The sequence below is a fragment of the Peromyscus californicus genome, unplaced genomic scaffold, assembly GCF_007827085.1.
Source record: "Peromyscus californicus insignis strain IS unplaced genomic scaffold, ASM782708v3 Scaffold_1__1_contigs__length_55948999, whole genome shotgun sequence".
Taxonomy (NCBI): Eukaryota; Metazoa; Chordata; class Mammalia; order Rodentia; family Cricetidae; genus Peromyscus; species Peromyscus californicus.
In genome coordinates, this window is record NW_026294492.1 from 54,000,446 (window position 1) to 54,018,811 (window position 18,366).

General features: G+C 59.7%; 1 protein-coding gene across 1 annotated transcript; it reads right to left on the reverse strand.

Annotated features, from left to right (window-relative positions):
* Positions 1 to 7,066: 7,066 nt before the first annotated feature.
* Gadd45b (growth arrest and DNA damage inducible beta) lies at positions 7,067 to 9,185 on the reverse strand. Its single transcript, XM_052747127.1, has 4 exons — positions 8,879 to 9,185; positions 8,686 to 8,787; positions 7,979 to 8,201; positions 7,067 to 7,711 (listed from the first exon to the last, which is right to left on the reverse strand). Exons 1-4 carry the CDS (start codon positions 8,920 to 8,922, stop codon positions 7,598 to 7,600), a joined length of 483 nt encoding a protein of 160 aa, XP_052603087.1. The 5' UTR covers positions 8,923 to 9,185; the 3' UTR covers positions 7,067 to 7,597.
* Positions 9,186 to 18,366: the final 9,181 nt, after the last annotated feature.

An 18,366-nucleotide genomic window follows, 5' to 3' on the forward strand; every position in this document is an offset into this window, starting at 1 on the left:
GTGTGAGACTAACCACAGCCTAAATGTGCCTCCAAACCCAGGCCTGGGGGCCCAGTGGCCTTGGAGAAAAGACCAGGTGAGAGATGGAGCAGAGGAGCAGACCCTAGCCTGCACCTGGCTCTGGTTTCTGCCAGCGAGAGAGCTGAAGTGTAGGTAGGTGCTTACGTGCTCAGACTGTTCGTTCCAAGGCTTTTTTTTCTTGTTTGTGATGTACAAGTGCCGGTGCATAATTACTGCACATTTACAAACTGAAATGTCTGTGTATTCTTGTACCGGTTCATTAAACAAATATTTACCGAGTGCTAAAAAGCCACCCAGACCTGGGAGATCTACTGGCTTCCCCCAAGTACACAGATGCCTTTGCCTGGGAAGTGTGCGGCACCCGGGACCTGCAGGTGTATCAGTGTACAGCTGAGGGTGGCGTGCACCCTTGAGCACTGGCGTTAGGATGCAGGACGCAGCATGCCCACCCTCGCGGACCCCTTGAGTGTACACACTCGGTCCAGCCTTCGTGTTTCTTGTGCAGACCTGCTCAGGCACAGTGCCTTCTGGATGCCCGCCTGCCAGTCCCGCCCATCTCCGAGAGTGCCCCAGGCCAGGTGGGGCTGGGCAGGCCCCGGAAACCTCTCCCAGCTGCTGTGCCCAGTTTCAGGGAAGCCAAGGACTGGCACCCTGCCCACGGAGACTGTTTGCCCTTGCACCTGCCTCTGGGGCTTCCTGGAAGAAGCCTGGAGGCCCAACCCCCACCCCACAACCCAGCATGTCTGAATCCACTTCCCAGTGGATTCAGCACCCCATCTCCAGCCACATCTCCAAGAGTACATACGGTGCGCCCCTCAAAGTTAGAACCAGACTCAAACAAGGCAGATCTCCCCCAACGACAGAACCCGGAAGTGTAGAGACTACTGGTTATTTTTATTTTCCTGAGCTCAAGGGCGGTCTGCCTGTGCAAAGCACACGTATGTTTCCTGAGCTACGTCCCAGCCAGAGTGGACATTTAAACTTAGGGACATCTCCAACACAGGCCTGGTTATTGCACGTGGTGCACATCCTGGGAGCTTTACACGAGTGCTGGCCCAGGCAGGGACATTTGGTGACGTGAGAGCCTCAGCAGATGGCTGTCTGGTTCTGCTGTGCCTAGCAACCACAGAGCTTCTAAATGTGTGTCTCCTCTCTACTGGTGTGTGGATGTGTGGATGCCCGCACACCGTGGGTGCCGTGTGTAGCCTGCCGGTGCGTGGACACAGTAGGAGCTGAGTGTGGCATATGGGTGGCTGCAAACAGCAGACTTCACACGCAGTGAAGAAGCTACACACTGCGGGCTCTGCATGCACCCAGGAGTCACAACAGGCACGTGTGTACACACAGGGAATGGGGCTGCACACGTAAGGCTCCGAATATGCTCAGGGACTGCACACAGTAGGTTCTGCAATGCTCAGGGGGCTATACACAGGTTTTTCAGGAATCCGGGAGCCGAACACAGTCGACTGTACACAAATACAGGGCGGGCCGGCAGACAGTACAAGGGTTTGCCCCTGCACATCCTCAGGAGTTAAACACAGCACGTTCGGTGAGCATTCAAGGGCGGAACTCATTAGGTCCTGCATTTGTTCAGGGGTTGCACAGAGTAGTTTTTTGGACTCCGCATGCACTCAGGAGCTGCACACAGTAGGTTATGCATGAACACTGGGATTGCACACAGTAGGTTTTGCACTTTGCATGACTTGGGGGCTGCACACAGTAGGTCCTGCGCTTTGCCTGAGCTCAGGGGCTGCACACAGTAGGCTCTCCGGGACGGCCCCGGGGCAGGCCAAGCCGCTGGGGCTGGGGCAAGCGGCCCAGGGCTTTTCCTGCGCTGGCTCCCTGCCCGGCCGTGAGCGCCAGGCGTCCCAGGGAAGGCGCCGCTCACAAAGGGAGGGTCTGTGCCTACGCCCCGCCCTCCCGCCGCCGGGGCGGACCCCCCACCCCTGCGGGCCGCAGACACCCGGCCTGGCGGGCACCAGAGTGAGGCTGGCACCGGCGCTCTCCGGAGGGGGTCGGCGGCGTGCGCCCAAGGCGCACCCGGGACGGGCGCTGGAGAGGGTCGGGGTGACCCCAGGTTAGGGAACCTGAGGGGGCCAAGCGCCTGCACAGTCGCGCACTAGCACTGTCTGTGACTCCGGCAACCGCCTCTGTCTCCAATTATCCAATTTAAGGACCAAGGAACCCGGGACTCCTGCCTACTGGGGAGGGCGGGAGGGGCGTCTGGGGTCTGGGTCAGAGCCCCACTCCACCCCCAGAGTGTCTGGCGAGAGGGTGTGGTGGCTACAAGCCGTAATGAGGGCTCTGGAAGCAACTCGCTTTTTGCCGAGCTCTCTGCAGCCCACGGAGCTCACCTTACCACGTGGGAGGGCCTTTGCACTTTCCCTTTTAGGGATGGGGAAACTGAGTCCCAGCTGGCGGGGGTTCTCCTGGCTCTAGTAACCTGTCAGTGTGAGGCAAGAGTCAACCTTGGCCCTCATCTTTTCCTGCAGGGAGTGCTGAGCTCGGCCCTTCCGCGCCGCCTTGGAGCCAGCAGAGAAGCATTTATGGCGCTCCTACTGTGTACACGAAGGCATAAACGTCACTCCCACGCACTCGTACGCCGCGGGCTGATCTCAAGTTTGGCCTCCCTGTGCGTGCGTGCGTGCGTGCGTGCTCGAGCCTGGCGCGCGCACTCCACAAGAGCACGGAGGGTCTTGGTTTCTGCCCCCGGAAGCTGCTGACTCCACCCATTCCCAGGGTCCTGGGAACAACAGAGTCAGAGAGGGGGTGGGGTGGGAACAGCCTAGGAAAAAAATAGGGACCGCAGAGAGAGGAAACCCCCCGTGGGTTCTGCAGATGTGGTGGGGCGGGCACGGGGGGCGGGGAACCAAGTCTTCTCGGTCCCTGGTGGAGGGCTGGCTTTCAAGCTGTATGCCTTGGGTTTGGGGGAGAGGTTGTTTTGGGTCTTTGGAAGGGGTCATGGGTTGCCAGAGCCTCTGGGGCGTCTGTCTGATAAGGCTTCGGGTAGGGGGTGTCACTCAGTTGGGGGGACCCTAATTGGTCTGAATCTGTCTCCCTGAGCTCTTCTGCTTCCTGCTCCAGGGCTGGGCAACCCCCCTAGGGACAGGATGAGCAATGAGCCCCTCCCCTGCCCCTCCGTCAGTAGTGGGGTGCGGGGAGAGAACTGACCCCCTTCGTGGACCGGGTGGGGCCCAGGATGAGGTTTCCAGAGCTGAGAGGCGGGAAGAAAGGTCAGAACTGTCTGGGGCATAGTGACACACAGGTCTGGGATCCCAGGATCGGCAGGGACTTCCAGGCCTGTCTGGACTTCAGAGTGAGACACAGTCATTAACTCAAAGACAGCATGGGAGACAGGACTCAGAGGGTGAAGGGGCTTGCAGGTAAGCCCGAGGACCTGAGTTCAATCCCAGGACCCACAGCTCCCCAAGTTGTCCGCTGACCTCCACATGGAAAAAATAAATAAAATTCTTTTTTTTTTTTTTTTTCTGAGACAGGGTTTCTCTGTGTAGCTTTGAGCCTTTCCTGGAACTCACTCTGTAGCCCAGGCTGGCCTTGAACTCACGGAGATCCACCTGGCTTTGCCTCCCGAGTGCTGGGATCAAAGGCGTGCGCCACCACCGCCCGTCGAAAATTTTCTTAATGAAAAATAAAAAGCTAGCTATGATGGCACAAGTGTGCCATGCCAGCATTAGGGATCTCTGTGAGTTCGAGGCCAGCCTGGGCTACACAGAGAAACCCTGTCTCAAATACAAAATGAGGGGCTGGAGAGACGGCTCAGCGGTTAGGAGCACTGACCGCTCTTGCTGAGGACCTGGGGTCAGGTCCCAGCATCCACGTGGTCGGCCCACAACCAGGGTCCAGGAACACGAGTGACACGCACGCGAACCAGGTTCTAGACAGGTTTTATTGGCACTGAGACTCCCACCCAGAAGCCCTTGGCTGAGGCCCGCCCCCTGTCTAGCCACGAGCCCTCCCCCACCCAGTGAGCCCTGAGGCTTCTTGTGGCCTCGGTGTTAGCGGCACGTCCCCAGGAGAGCAGAAAGGGCCTGGCATACAGTCAGAGCTACACAAAACAAATGCTGGTGACACGAAGCATCGAGTCACATCCAAGGAGAGTTTGACGCAGAGGTGACTTTCTGTGTCCCAGCCTCGGGACAGACTGTTTTGTCCCTCGGGGATTCATGTTAGCCTGCAGCGTGTTGTGTCCTCGCCAAGTCTTGTGACACCACTCAGCTTAGGGAACCCTGTCCTGTGGAGGTGGCCAGTCACGAGACCTTGGGCAGGTGGCTCCACCTTCTTGGATTGTTTCTCTGTGAAATAGGGACACTAATCATGGTGTCCATCTCCTGGGGACGTCCAGAGCAGAATTAAAATAGAACTGCTGAGCTGAGCTGGGGGCGTGGCCAGGGTGGAGCCCCGCCTAGAATTCCCCAGTGAGGGGCTGGGGGCGTGGTCAGGGTGGGGCCCCGCCTAGAATCCCCAGTGAGGGGCTGGGGGCGTGGTCAGGGTGGAGCCCCGCCTAGAATCCCCAGTGAGGGGCTGGGGGCGTGGTCACGGTGGAGCCCCGCCTAGAATCCCCAGTGAGGGGCTGGGGGCGTGGTCAGGGTGGAGCCCCGCCCAGAATCCCCAGTGAGGGGCTGGGGGCGTGGTCAGGGTGGAGCCCCGCCTAGAATCCCCCAGTGAGGGGCTGGGGGCGTGGTCAGGGCGGAGCCCCGCCTAGAATCCCCCAGTGAGGGGCTGGGGGCGTGGTCAGGGTGGAGCCCCGCCTAGAATCCCCAGTGAGGGGCTGGGGGCGTGGTCAGGGTGGAGCCCCGCCTAGAATCCCCAGTGAGGGGCTGGGGGCGTGGTCAGGGTGGAGCCCCGCCTAGAATCCCCAGTGAGAGGCTGGGGGCGCGGTCAGGGGTGAAGACCCCGGAGCAGAATCCCCAGTGAGGGGCTGGGGGCGTGGTCAGGGTGGAGCCCCGCCTAGAATCCCCCAGTGAGGGGCTGGGGGCGTGGTCAGGGGTGAAGACCCCGGAGCAGAATCCCCAGTGAGGGGCTGGGGGCGTGGTCAGGGTGGAGCCCCGCCCAGAATCCCCCAGTGAGGGGCTGGGGGCGTGGTCAGGGTGGAGCCCCGCCCAGAATCCCCAGTGAGGGGCTGGGGGCGTGGTCAGGGGTGAAGACCCGGAGCAGATCACTTTCAGGCTCTAAATTCCTCTCCCCTCCACCCCTAGCATCACCCCCACCCCTGACCTTTCACCCTGCAGAAACAAAATGCTAAAGCAGCGCTCTGCATTACTCCCCCAGTGTCTCTGCGCATTTGATCCGCCCGCACCTGCCCCAGCCTGGTCCTTGAGTGCCGCTGAACAGGCTCACACAGCCCTGCACCGGGAAGCGGGGTTCAGGGAAAGGCATCCGCCACCGTGGATCTGTCCGGAAGGCTGCGTTCCCCGGGCTGTCCGCCAGCGCGAACGCACACCTGTCCCTGCGAGCCCTTCCCCGGGCTGCCGGTCGGCCGGGAGAGAGCAGCAGGAAGCAGCCAGGTGCAGGGGTTAGTGCTCCTACAACCGAGTACCGAGTACCGGGGACCGCGTGTGCAAGCGTGCGCGTGCGCGTGCGCCACGCCCATCTGCCTGCAGCCTGCGTTCCCAAGTTTTTCCTGCTTAACGTCCAAGGAACACGCCCACGTTTCCTGGCACACGACGGCGTCCCTAAGGGGGCCAGCCGTCCAGGACAGGACCCAAGCTGGTGACCCGGGACAGTGTCTCCCTGCTGACCCGGTCTGGGCCTCGGCCTCCCTTTCGGGGCGGGGGGGGGGGGAGCGGCTCTGCGTGTGGAAGGAAGAGGTTGTGGCGGGAGGGAGCCAGGGAGCCGGGGGTTCAAAGCCATTCCGCGCCGGGAGGACTTCCGGACCTGGGCGTGGGGGCCATGTGCGAGAGGGGGGAAACTGAGGCAAGGTCCTGCGTGGGAGCACAGTTCTGTCCCCCCAGCCCACTCCTGTCGGTCACGGTGCCGGCAGTCTTGTGGGCACGTGGGTTGGGGACCCAGAGGCCACCAGGTCAGGGGAGGGCAGAGCCAGCGCGGACCTGCAGGCCGCGGCCTGCCGCAGACTGTGCGCCCCCAAGACTCCACCGAGACCGCCCGGGAGGCCTCACGCTGTGACCCCCGGGCTCCGTGTCCCGCAGGCACCATCTCAGGGACCCCATGCCCCCACCCCCGGCGCCATGCGCTCGCGTCCCCACCCCCCGTGGTGACCTCAGTCCGCGGGTCTCACTCAAGGACTGCTGAACCCGGAGCCTGACTCCTAGCCCCCCCCCCCCCCCCCGCGCCTCCCCAAACCCGACGTCCCTGAAAGCCCAACACCGCAGCGGGTGGCTTCCCCTCCCCCACCCCGGGGACTCCCCTCCTGGGTGCTCTCCCTCCTGCACATGACTCCCAGGGCGCCCCTGGGGATTTCCTCCGCCCACCAGGGGCTCGGTGGAAAGGTCGCGGCTGCTGGGAGCGGGTAAACTGAGGCCGGCCGGGCAGGGAAGCCCTGGGAGGGGCCGTGCGGTTTCGGTCGCAGAGGGTGCCAAGGCTTCCACGGGGTGTTTTCCTACGGTTGATCTTAGCTCGGGGATGGAAAAAAAAACCATTCTCTTCCTTTTGTGCATCCACAGGGAAGGGCAGCTTGGGTGCGTGAGAAAAAGGGTGCGCCCCCAGGGGAGGCCGGGGGTCCTCCCCGCACCAAAGAACCCTTGCTGTGTGGCCTCAGGTGCCCTCGCAGCCTCTCTGGTCAGGGCCGTCGGGTGGGGAGGGATCGCAGTCACCTCCCCGGTGCGCCCAGACCCGGGCCCGGCTCCAGCACAGCGGGTAACAGGGGCCGGGCCGCCAGGTTTCGTAATCAACCCGCCTCTTAATTGCTGTGGAGCAGGAGTCGGGTGGCGGCGCCAGCCGCGGAGCAAGCGGCGTCTAGAGCCGCCGAGCGCAGGGGCCCGACGAGGCTTGGTGGCCGTGGCGCGCGCGGCACCGGGGGCCCCCTGGGGGACCGGCGGGCGAAGGAGGGAAACACGAGCAGAAGGCGGAGGCTTCACGAATTTATTAGAACGTCTCTGCAGTAGAAACCTAGAAAATGCGCAGCGACCTGTCCTGCTCAGCGCGGTAACGAAACAGACGCGCGTCGGCGGCGCCGCGGAGTCCGGGCTCGCCCCGGCTCCCGCGCGGCCGTCGCCGCCTCCGCCGTGCACAGTCCACGGTCCCCGGGTCCGGGACGCCGCCACCCTGCGCGCTCCCGGCTGCGGCTGCGCGCTCCCGGCTGGCTGCAGGATCCCCGGCCTGCGCTCCAAGGTCCCCGTCTCCTCCGGCCCGGGGTCCCCTCCTTCCTGTCTCGGCGACCACCTGCGGTGCTGCTCCGGGTCCCACCGCCCGGAGGGCGGGCGCTCACTCCCCTCGCATCTCAGTCTCGGTGACTCCGCCCCTCCCGGAAGGTCTCACGGGAAGGGTGGCCTTTGAGGGATTGCTCTTGGGGGTGAGGGGAGGGGGTCGAACACGTGTTTTATTTGCTTTTTGTACGGGACAGCAACTCCACAGCTGCTTTCGATGTCTGGAGAGGGCCTCAGCGTTCCTCCAAGGAGATATAGGGGACCCACTGGTTATTGCCTCGGCTCTCCTCACAGTAACTGGCCACCTCCACCAAGCCTTGGCTTTTCCAGGTATCTGTGTGACAGTTCTGTGGAAGGGGACAAAAAGGAAGGGTTTAGTAGGAGCTCTAGGAGTTCGGTAGGGAGCCTCCCTCCAGCGAGCGCACAGGGGCCCCTTGGAGGAAAAACAGGCCGGCTCAAAATAGCTGCCCGGGTGACGAGGCAGCCCACGGGACATGCCGAGCGTGGCTGGGCAGTGAGCTGGTGTCGGACCAGCCAGCCCAGCTATGTTGACAAACACGGGCCCGAGGTGCCCAGGGCGGGCGGGGTGGGGCAGGGCGAGAGCTGGGGCTCACCGTGACCAGGAGGCAGTGCAGGTCTCGGGCCTCGGTGGTGCCCAGGGTCTCGGCCGGCTCCCCCAGGAGCTGCGCCAGCCTCTGCATGCCGGACACCCGGACGATGTCGATGTCGTTGTCACAGCAGAAGGACTGGATCAGGGTGAAGTGGATCTGCAGCGCGATGTCGTCCTCCTCCTCCTCGTCTATGGCCAGGAGGCACAGGACCACGCTGTCAGGGTCCCTGCAGGCGAGGGGGGCTGTCAGGGGGGAGGGACCCGGGAGGGATGGCCGCGTGCAAGAGCCGGGGGGGGGGGGGGGCCCGCGGGCGGGAAAGAGGAGCAGACGAGACCCACGGAGCACCAGGCGTGTGCAAGGACACGCCCCCCCACCCCGCGCTGCACGGTTGCCGGGGTGGCCGACCATGCAAATGCTGATGGCCGTGGGGGAGGGGGCGCGCGGCTCAAAGTTACTGGGGTTGCCTCGTCAAAACAAAACGTAACAAAACCCCTCAAATATGCAACGTCAGGGTTCGGCAGCGAGTCTCTCCCCCTCCCCGCCCCCCCAAAAAAAGAAACTCTCCGAGAAATGTCGCCCTCCACTCCCCAGGACCGAGAGCCCCGGGAAAGTCCCCCCAAGACCCGTGTGCCCGACAGGGTGCTGGGAGCGCGCGTGCATCTGAGGGGCGCCCCCACCCACGCCCGGGAAAAGGGGGGGTGCTGACTCACACATTCATCAGCTTGGCCGCCTCGTACACCCCCACGGTGAGGCGATCCTGACGCTGCGCGGCCACCAGCAGCTGCTCCACGGCGGCGGTCACCGCCTGCATCCTAAGAGGCCAAGGAGGAGGAGGCGATTAGCCGATGACAGCCCGGCCGACCGCAGGCGGCGGGCCAGACCTCGGGCCCCCGCCGTACTCACTTCTGTGCCGCGTGGTCGCTCGCCACCAGCTCTTCCAGCGTCATGATGCAGTCACACTCCACAGCGGACCCCCACGGCAGGTCCCCGAGGGCAGAGTACGCGCCCAGATCCGACCCAAAAGGAACAACACCTTCCCGTGCGATCAGAAGCGTCCAAGGTCTTCCGGAGGCGGCGGGACTTCCCTTCCCAAGAAAAAGGCAAAGGAAAAACAAAAAAAGAAGAAGATTGCAAAATCCCCACGAAAATTAATCCGAGAATGCGGAAGGCGAGGCGGGTCCCGGGTCCGCAGCGGAGTGAGCGCGCGGCCGCCGGGAGCCGCTTATGTAGCCTCCGCGTGGGGGCGTGGCCTCGGGGGAGGCCTGCGCCGCCCTCCCATTGGTGGACACACAAAGGGTTGAGTGGCCCGCGCTGCGATTGGCTGGTGGTGGAAAGGGCGGAGCTCCAGCGCCGTGGGCCCACGTGGGGTTCCGGGCTAGGAGGAGGGCGAACCCGGGCAGCGGCGAGTGCCAGAAAAGCGAGAAAAAAAAGAAAACCACACACACAGACACAAAAAAACAGAAGTTTCTCTCCTGATTTCCCGGCAGCCGCGCTACGCAGGCCGCGCGCGGGGTTTCCAGCGCGCGAGGCTGGCCCGGGCTTTCGGGGAGGGCTGTCTGGAATCCCCTCCCGGTCCCGGGAGAGTCCCCAGCCTTTCCCAGGCTCTGCTCAGGGAAGGGCTGTGCACGGGCCCAGGGCCCCTGTCTGCAGCCCGGTCCCCCCCAGGACGGCGACTTTTTGTGGGTGGGTGTGTGGGGGGTCTTGCCCATCTTTGGAGACCCCGGACCTTGGGTAACCTGAACTTCTCCTGCGAATGCAATCCCGATCTTGTAGGGTTGGAGAGTGTTCTAAGTCACGTCCAGGGTGTTCAGTAAGCGCTTCCTAAGTTCGAGGACGCTGGGGTCCTCACCCCGAAGTGACAGCTACCAAGGCACCCCCCCCACCGCCCCCGCGACGGCGCTCCGAGAACTCACAGGCGCCTCGCGCGAGGGGCAGGGGGGTAGGTGGCTTTAGGGGTCCCCCCCCCCCGGAGGCCAGGGCTGCAGAGCACTGGAGGATCGCTGCGGAAGAGATCAGGAACCTTTCTCCCTGCCGGCACCCCGAGAGTTTCAGGGTGGAGTGCGCGTGGGAGGCGCAGGTGAAGAGGCCTGCAGGCGCTCTGCGGAGCGGCCCCGCCCCCTGCCGGCTGCCTCACGGTCTAGCCTCGGACCGCTTCCCCACACCTGACCCTTGCGGGGGAACCGAGGCAAAGTGCAAGTGCGCTGCCCCCACCCCCACCCCGGGACAGGGTGTCTGGACGGCAGCCGCTCTTTTGCCCCCGGCCTTTTTTTCTCAGTGCGCAACCTGAGCCGCGGGTCCCTTCTGCCACGCGTGACATTTATCTTGTCCAGCGTTTGGCGAGCAAAGGGACTTATATCTGCATTGTGCCAAAGGGAAACTGAGGCTTCCGGGGGCGTTCTGTTCGGAGCCGCACCGTGGCTGCTGGGGGCAGACTCAGACAGCAAGGACACGAGGCGGGCGGGCAGACCCCGCGTGGGACTCTCCCACGGTGCACGGGGGCTCCCGGTGACTCACACTGCGTCCCCTCCTCCGCCAGCCTGGGGCCTGGCCTCGGCCGCGCAGCTCGGTTTCCCCGGATCCCCGGCCCCCGAGTCCGGTGACGCATCGCGCCTCCTCCGCGCCGCCCACCGAGCGCGCGAAATGTCCCTGGCGTGAGAGGCGCGCCGGCGACACCTGGCGGCCTCGTGAGGTCTCTGCGCGCGCAGCTTCCGGAAAGGGAGGGGGAGAGAACACTGCAATAGGTATTTCTTCTGGGTTCTTTAATTTCATGATGATGATTATTATTATTATTATTTGCGATGTTGGGGATGGATCCAGGGCTTCATGACGCCAGGCAAGTGCCCCTCCGATATACACTATATCCCAGCCCAACATATGCTATACATACAATATTTTAAATATCAACCATGAAGGGCCTGAGAGATGGCTCAGCAGGGAAAGGAGCTTGTTGCTAAGCATGAGTTTAATCCGCGGAACCCACAGAGTGGAAAGAGAGAACTGACCTCCACAAGTTGTCATCTGACCCCCCCCCCTCGACGTGCTCCAAAGCTTACATTCGTGCCGGCACGCACAAATAAATAACTTTATTAGATGCATATTTGGACTGGCCTCCGGGCTGTGGCTGTGGTTCCGGGGCAGAGCTCTCCTGCAGCATGCCTGAGGTCCTGACTTCCTTCCTCTGGACCACATGAGCCCTATGGTGGTGGACACTTGCCACCCCAATACTGGGGAGGTAGAGTCAGGAGGATCAGTCAGTGGTTCAGGATCACCCAGGGCTATGTAGTGAGCTTGAGGCTAGCCTTGGCTACATGAATTTCAAAAAGGGGAAGGAGAGGTTGGAGAACCGGCTCAGCAGTTAAGGGCATCTGCTGCTCTTCCAGAGGACCTGGGTTTATTTCCCAGCACCCACATGGGGGCTCACGGCAGTGTAACTCCAGTCCCAGGGATCTGACACCCTCTCCTGGCCTCTCAGGGCAGGCATGCACAAGGTGCACAGACAGATGCAGGCAAAACCCATAAAGATACATTTTTTTAATTAAAAAATGAAAGAGAAAAGTTAAGGTTGAGGCGCACGTCTTTACTCCCAGCACTTGGGAGGCAGAGGCAGATGCATCTCTGAATTTGAGGCCAGCGTGGTCTACAGAGTTCCAGGACAGCCAGGGCTGCACAGAGAAATCCTGTCTCAAAAAACAAACAAACAAAAACACCCAGAAGCTCTGTATCCAGGGGAGGCACAGTGAGTCGGAGCTGGGCCACACCAAGGCCTAGTGTTTGGGGTCTAGACAGAAGGGTGGGGAGGCGGTGATGTGGGTCTGTGCAGACAAAGCAGAGGCCCCTGAGATGAGCAGGGCTCTCACAACAGGACGGGAAACAGCATCAGGGCCCTGGAAACTGCAGACAAAGGCCGGGCCTCCCGGGAGGGGCTGTTTTGGCTGCAGTCAGGAGGACCCGCCAGGAAGGGCCTGGACTCCTGGAAACACCACAGTCCTCCTTGTTTCCACCCCCTCTGTCTCTGTCTGTCTGTCTGTCTCTGTCTGTCTCTCTTTCTTTCTGTTTGTTGTTGCTGTTGTTGAGACAGGCCTCATGTAGCCCAGGCTGGCCTAGGCTCACTATGTAGCTGAGGATGGCCTTGAGTTCCTGACCCTCCTGTAGGCGTGAGAGGCCTGGGCTGCCACAGCTGGCTTATGCCCTGCTCCAGCACCTTGGGGACCCTGGGCCGGTGCTCCACCCACTGAGCCCCAGCCAAAGGATCTTTTTTTCTTTTCTTGTGAAGTGATAACCAGTGTTAAAGGTTAACTAGCAGAATCTAGGATCTCCTGGGATGTAGGACTCTGGGGTGCTTATGTTAACTGATGTGGGGAAATGCCTCCTCACTGTTGGGGGGTGCCCGTCCCCCAACTGGGATCCTGGACAGCAGGCCTGAGAAAGGGAACAGAGCAGGCCCGTGAGTCCCACCTCCACTCTCCGCCTCGATGGGCGGTCCTCTGCAGGTGTGAGGCCCTTGAGATGCTGACATCCAACTCTTACCACATTCACAGCAGAGTGTGGGTCAAAGGACAACCTCCCCTGAGCTCATTCCACATTCCAGGGAGACAGTGTCTCGATGACCTGGAACCTCACCAAGTAGGTGCCCCCAGCTGGCCAGTGAGTGACAGGGTTCCCCTGCCTCCACCTTCCCTCTCAAAGGCACAGAGTTGACAGGCTGAGGGTGGGGTGGGGGTGGAGAGCTGGCTCAGTGGTTATAAGCACCTGCTGCTCATGCCGAGGACTTGGCACCCACATCACGAAGTTCAAAACCACCTGTAACTCCAGCTCTTCTGGCCTCCAGGAGCACTGAACTCACATGCTCACATATAGATTTTTTCAAGCCAGACTGCAGTGGTGCACACCTTTAATCCCAGCACTCGGGAGGCAGAGGCAGGTGGATCTCTGTGAGTTCAAGGCCAGCCTGGGCTATAGGGCGAGATCCAGGACAGCCAGGGCTGCACAGAGAAACTCTGTCTTAAAAAGAAAAGAAAAAACTTTAAGGCTAAAATCATGGCTAAAGAATGAGTTAGTTTGTGAAGACACTTTGCGGCCAAGCCGAACAACCTGAGTTCAATCCCAGGAACCCAAATAGTCAAATAAAAGAAAATCCTAAAAACCAGAAATTAGAATAAACACATGGTCTTAGTTCTGGGCATGAAGTGGGCAAATTCCTTCTCTAAGAGGGTCATGAGCAAAAGAAAGAAAGAAAGAAAGAAAGAAAGAAAGAAAGAAAGAAAGAAAGAAAGAAAGAAAGAAAGAGAAGGAAAAGGCCATGTGCACACACGGTGGGGATCGGTTAGTTAACATTTGGTACTGCTGTGTGTGAGGAGGTCATGGTGGCCTCCCTTGAGGAGGTGGCATCTAAGTTGAGCCTGGAAAATGAAAATGCCAAGAAAACAGTGCAGACTGTGCAAAGGTCCTGGGGTAGGCCAGCGTTTGGCGTGTTGGGAGAGGATCCAGGAGATCTCTGTGGTTAGAGCAGGGAGGAGGGAGGCAGAGGGGGTGGGGGCGGGGCGGGAGGAGGAGGGAGGCAGAGGCCTTGCAGGGCCTGGGACTTGGACTTAGAACCTGAGGAAGGTGGGAGCCACAGAGGTCCGTGAGCAAAGGCTGCCATTGAGAGCAGGAGAATGGGGGGGGGGGGCAGAGAGCCTGGCCTGGGGGTCTGGACGGCTTCCCCCTGATGCCAGAGAGAGCAGGAGAACGGGAGCAGAGCCTGGCCTGGGGGTCTGGACGGCTTCCCCCGATGTGGCCAGGAAGTTGTGAGCATGTCTGAAGGGCTGGGCTCTGACCTCATGTTTTCTCACACAGTGGAACAGGTCCTGTCCCCAAGGAGAGGCTTCCGGGCTGGTGACTCAGGCTCTCATCCTACAAAGGTCCAGACGGGAACCAGCGGGCAGCGGTGGGGCTGGCACAGGTGTGGGACACAGGGAGCACCCGGAAGAGCTGGGGGTGTGGAGGCCGCTGTGTCTCCCTGCCCTCAGGGACAGGGTGGCCAATGGCTTCAGGTCAGCGTCTCCGGGTCTCATCCCTGGGTGTCCCACTTACTTTGGGAAGAGAGACTCAGGGCTGTGCATCCTTGGGGTGCTGGCTTGATCTCCCGAAAGTCTGTCTGCCTGGAAAATCTCTTCTCAAAATTGCCACATAGGCTGGACTTGCAACTAAAAGCTATTCATCACACCTCCCCACCTCACCTCCAGGACAGTCACCCGAGGCCAGCCCTCCCTGTCTGCGTTTTTTTTGTGGGTTTTTTTTGTTTGTTTTGTTTTGTTTTGAGACAGGAATTCTGGATCCTAAGTTTGGTTCAAATTTATAATCCTACTGATTCAGCATCTCAGATCCTAGGTCAGACTGGACTTTCAAGTGAGATCAAGACCAGCTTGACACAGTCTCAAAAAAGTGTGTGTGTGTGTGTGTGTGTGTGTGTGTGTGTGTGTGTGTGTGTGGAGGGGGAACAATGTGTGGATCAGCAGTAGAAAGTCTTTTCTAGAAGCCAATAGTGGCTCAGGATTGGAGCCCCCCCTCACCCCAGAATCCCCCAGTGAGGGGCTGGGGGCATGGTCAGGGTGGAGCCCCGCCCAGAATCCCCAGTGAGGGGCTGGGGGCGTGGTCAGGGTGGAGCCCCCCCACCCCAGAATCCCCCAGTGCGGGGGCTGGGGGCGTGGTCAGGGTGGAGCCCCGCCTAGAATCCCCCAGTGAGGGTCTGGGGGCGTGGTCAGGGTGGAGCCCCGCCTAGAATCCCCCAGTGAGGGGCTGGAGGCGTGGTCAGGGCGAGCCCCGCCTAGAATCCCCCAGTGAGGGTCTGGGGGCGTGGTCAGGGTGGAACCCCGCCTAGAATCCCCCAGTGAGGGCTGGGGGCGTGGTCAGGGTGGAGCCCCGCCTAGAATCCCCAGTGAGGGCTGGGGGCGTGGTCAGGGTGGAGCCCCGCCTAGAATCCCCCAGTGAGGGCTGGGGGCGTGGTCAGGGGTCCAGAGGTTTTCTACTATGCACCAGGCCTTGGGTTTCATCTCCAGTACTGGGAAAACAAAATAAGGCAGGAGGAGAAGGGTTAGCGCTTAGTTGCTGGAAGTGAAAGACCAAGGAACTGCATTTGATCCACAGAAGGACCCACGTAAAGGTGGAAGGAGACAGTGTTGTCCTCTGACCCCTACACTAAGGTCATGGCAAGAGGCCCTTGCATCAGAGAATACATCAAGCATAATGCAGGCATGTACACACAGAGAAAAAGATACAATTAAAACAAAATGCATTGGTGGCACACGCCTTTAATCCCAGCACTCGGGAGACAGAGGCAGGCGGATCTCTGAGTTCGAGGCCAGCCTGGGCTACAGAGTGAGTTCCAGGAAAGGCGCAAAGCTACACAGAGAAACCCTGTCTCGAAAAACCAAAAAACAAACAAACAAACAAAAAAAGACAGTTAAGCCTTGACGTTGCCCCTAGGCTGGAGGGAAGGAATTTCTGAACCGGGTGGGCTGACCAGCACCCAGAGCCGCACTCTGCTGCCAACGTCAGCTTTCCTACACGGATGCAGCTTAGATTAAGTTTAATTTCTAAGGGCTGGTGACACGGCTCAGAGGGCAGAGGGGGCTTGCTGCCAAGCCTGCTGATCTGAGGTCAATGCCCAGGATCTGAACAGTAGAAGGCAAGGACAGACAGGCTACATCTGTCCTCCAACACTCACTGTTGTGCAGGAACCCCACCCATGCACATTAAAATAATTTAAAATGTAACAAAAATTGTAGTTTTAATTCATAAATTGGGGATAGAAAGAGATTATTAAGGACCCAATAATAATGATTGTAAATGTGGTCTGTCTCAAAATATCTTCCTTTTTGCTGGCCGTGGGATTAACATAGATGTTAGATATTAAATTAAAATGTATATATCATTTTGTTTGTTGTGGGGGGAGTATAGGTGTGAGGGTGTGCATGTGCTGCAGCGTCAGAGGGTACGGGAGTCAGTTCCGTCCCTTTCCACGTGGGTCCCCAGGATCTAACAGGTCATTCAGTTGGCAGCAAGTTCTTCTACCCACTGGCCCTAAATATATGTTTTGAGAGGGCATTTGTTACACAGCGAAAGCTGACTAATACCCAGGCGTATCTTTTACTCTGGTCTTTATTTTTACTTATTTTTCTGAACTTGCCCGGTGGGACTCCTGCTCTTGGCTTCTCTTAGTGCTGATTGGATAGCTGCTGTCCTGTCCCGTCCCCCTGTGCTTTCCTCCTTGGGCAAGATTTGGGCTCTATGGAGAAAGGAACTCTCCCCGTGCACGCAAGCTGACACCTCTCCACCCTGCTGGAATCTACCATGAAGGTTACAATGTTCTAACCCACCTAGAACTTATCCCTGGTAGGTATCCTGGAGTCTCTGGCCTCTCTAGTGTGTCTGTGGCCAGGCACACAGACGAACGTCCCCATCTGTGGAGCTCATCGTCCAGTGAGTGTCCGACCGACCCTGGGGCTTCCTGGCTCAGGTCCCAGGATGGTGTTTTCTTTTGTTTCAGACAGGGTCTCCTAGATCCGGGCTGGCTTGGAGCTTACTATGTACACCAGGCTGGCCTCAAACTCACAGAAATCCCTCTGCCTCTGCCCTCCTCGCCACAGTCCCAGGTTGTTAAATTATGATACTAGATAGTAGATTGAGTCCCCAGATTCAGGGAGTAAGCTTGGCACAGCTCCAGAATCAACACTCCCAAACCGACCGCCCTCAAATCCAGAATCCAGAGTCCAGTCTCCCCCAGATCCAGAAAAAACAGTTCACTCTCCAGATTCTCGAATCCAGGATCCTGAAAAACAGAATCCCTGATTTGGAACCCAAACTCAGGACCCAAATCTCCCTGAAATCCAGGCTCCAGAATTTGAAGCCTCTCAAATCCAGACTCCCGATTCCACCTTCTCCAGAGATCCAAGCCCCAGAATTCCGAATGAAGCCCAGTGTTCTGGGCCAGAAGCCAGCGACATCATTTGGAATGCGACTTATTTGTTTTTTATTATTATTTAAAACTGGCGCCAAAATCCAGCCTGGGCGGGGAAGCGGCGCCAGGGAATGGAGGGCAGAGGGAGTTCCAGGGCTGAGGGACTAGGGGTGCGGATTTCCTGTCCACAGCTCCGCACCCCAAAGCAGACAGCAAGCAGACACTTTGTAGCGCCCCAGGCACAGGGGGCGGGGAGGGGTGCTCTCCAGGCCGGTCCTTGATGGTCACGGGCCTCAGTTTCCACTCCTGGAATCAGGGGTCCTCTACTCCCGGTCCGCTGTGTTGGGAGCCGTGGGATGGGTAGGCCAGAGTGTCCGGGCAGTGAAGGGACACCTCCGCTGGAGCTGCCACCGCCCCACCCGCTCAGCGCCAAAATTTGAAAATCGCAGGACATCTCCCAAAGTGCACGTGGGAGGAGAGGGTCCCGCCCCATCCAGGGCACCGCGGGGTTTTCTGGGACTTAGAGTCCAGACCTGCAGGGGTGGGGAGCCCTAAGAACTCCGCCCAGTGCTGAGGGAAGAGGGCAGGAAGTCCAATGCAAGCCTTGGTGTTGCAGAGCACAGATGCACACAAGTTGGGGGACACACTTGGGGGGAACACTAGCAACATCCCTGGGGCGCAGAAGACATCAAAGGCCAAAGGGGGTATGCGAGGAGCTCAGGAAAGAAGCCGAAACGGCCGCATTGTGGGTGGAAAAGAACAGTTTATTCTGCACTGCCAAGGCTGTCTCCCAAGGAAAGCAGAGAGAAACAAGATGGGGGAAAATCTGGAGGGTTTAAAGAGAATGGGAACCTGGGGAGCTGGACGGGAGATGTGGCGGGCTTTGAAGTGTGTAACAAGTCCTTGTGAGCCGGCCCGGGCAGTCTGCAGGCCAGCTTGGACTTTGATATGTTGATAGGCGCCACAGGTATGTATTAATTGGAGAGCCATGGGTCCCTTCTGCCAGAGGCAAGGGCAATTACTCCTTTTGGCAGATGGGAACAGGCTTCAGACGTTCCCGAGGAATGCTGGCTTTTATCTAACTGCCAGAAATCCCCCGATCGTCCAGGCCGAGCCGGGCCTAGACTCAATTTCGAGTCAGCGGACCTACCCTTTGGTAGGGTGGAGGAGGGGCGGTGGCGGGGTACCCTTTGGGCCTGAGAAGAGGAAGTGCATGCAGGCCAGAGGGAATGGGAGAGGTAAAAGAAACTTTTTTGCCCTTTGGAGATGACACTTAGGGCTTACTGCTCTTTAGGTAAGTGCTCATCTTCTGAGCCACGCCCCCAGCCCCTCACTGGGGGATTCTAGGCGGGGTTTCATCCTGACCACGCCCCCAGCCCCTCACTGGAGGATTCTAGGCGGGGCTCCACCCTGACCACGCCCCCAGCCCCTCACTGGGGGATTCTAGGCGGGG

Excerpts from the sequence above, each read along its gene's own strand:
- Gadd45b (XM_052747127.1), bottom strand. The coding sequence starts at position 8,922 with ATGACGCTGGAAGAGCTGGTGGCGAGCGACCACGCGGCACAGAA. Across the intron at positions 8,788-8,878 it reads AGCGACCACGCGGCACAGAA|GATGCAGGCGGTGACCGCCG; the intron begins GTGAGTACGGCG and ends TTGGCCTCTTAG. Across the intron at positions 8,202-8,685 it reads GCGGCCAAGCTGATGAATGT|GGACCCTGACAGCGTGGTCC; the intron begins GTGAGTCAGCAC and ends CCTCGCCTGCAG.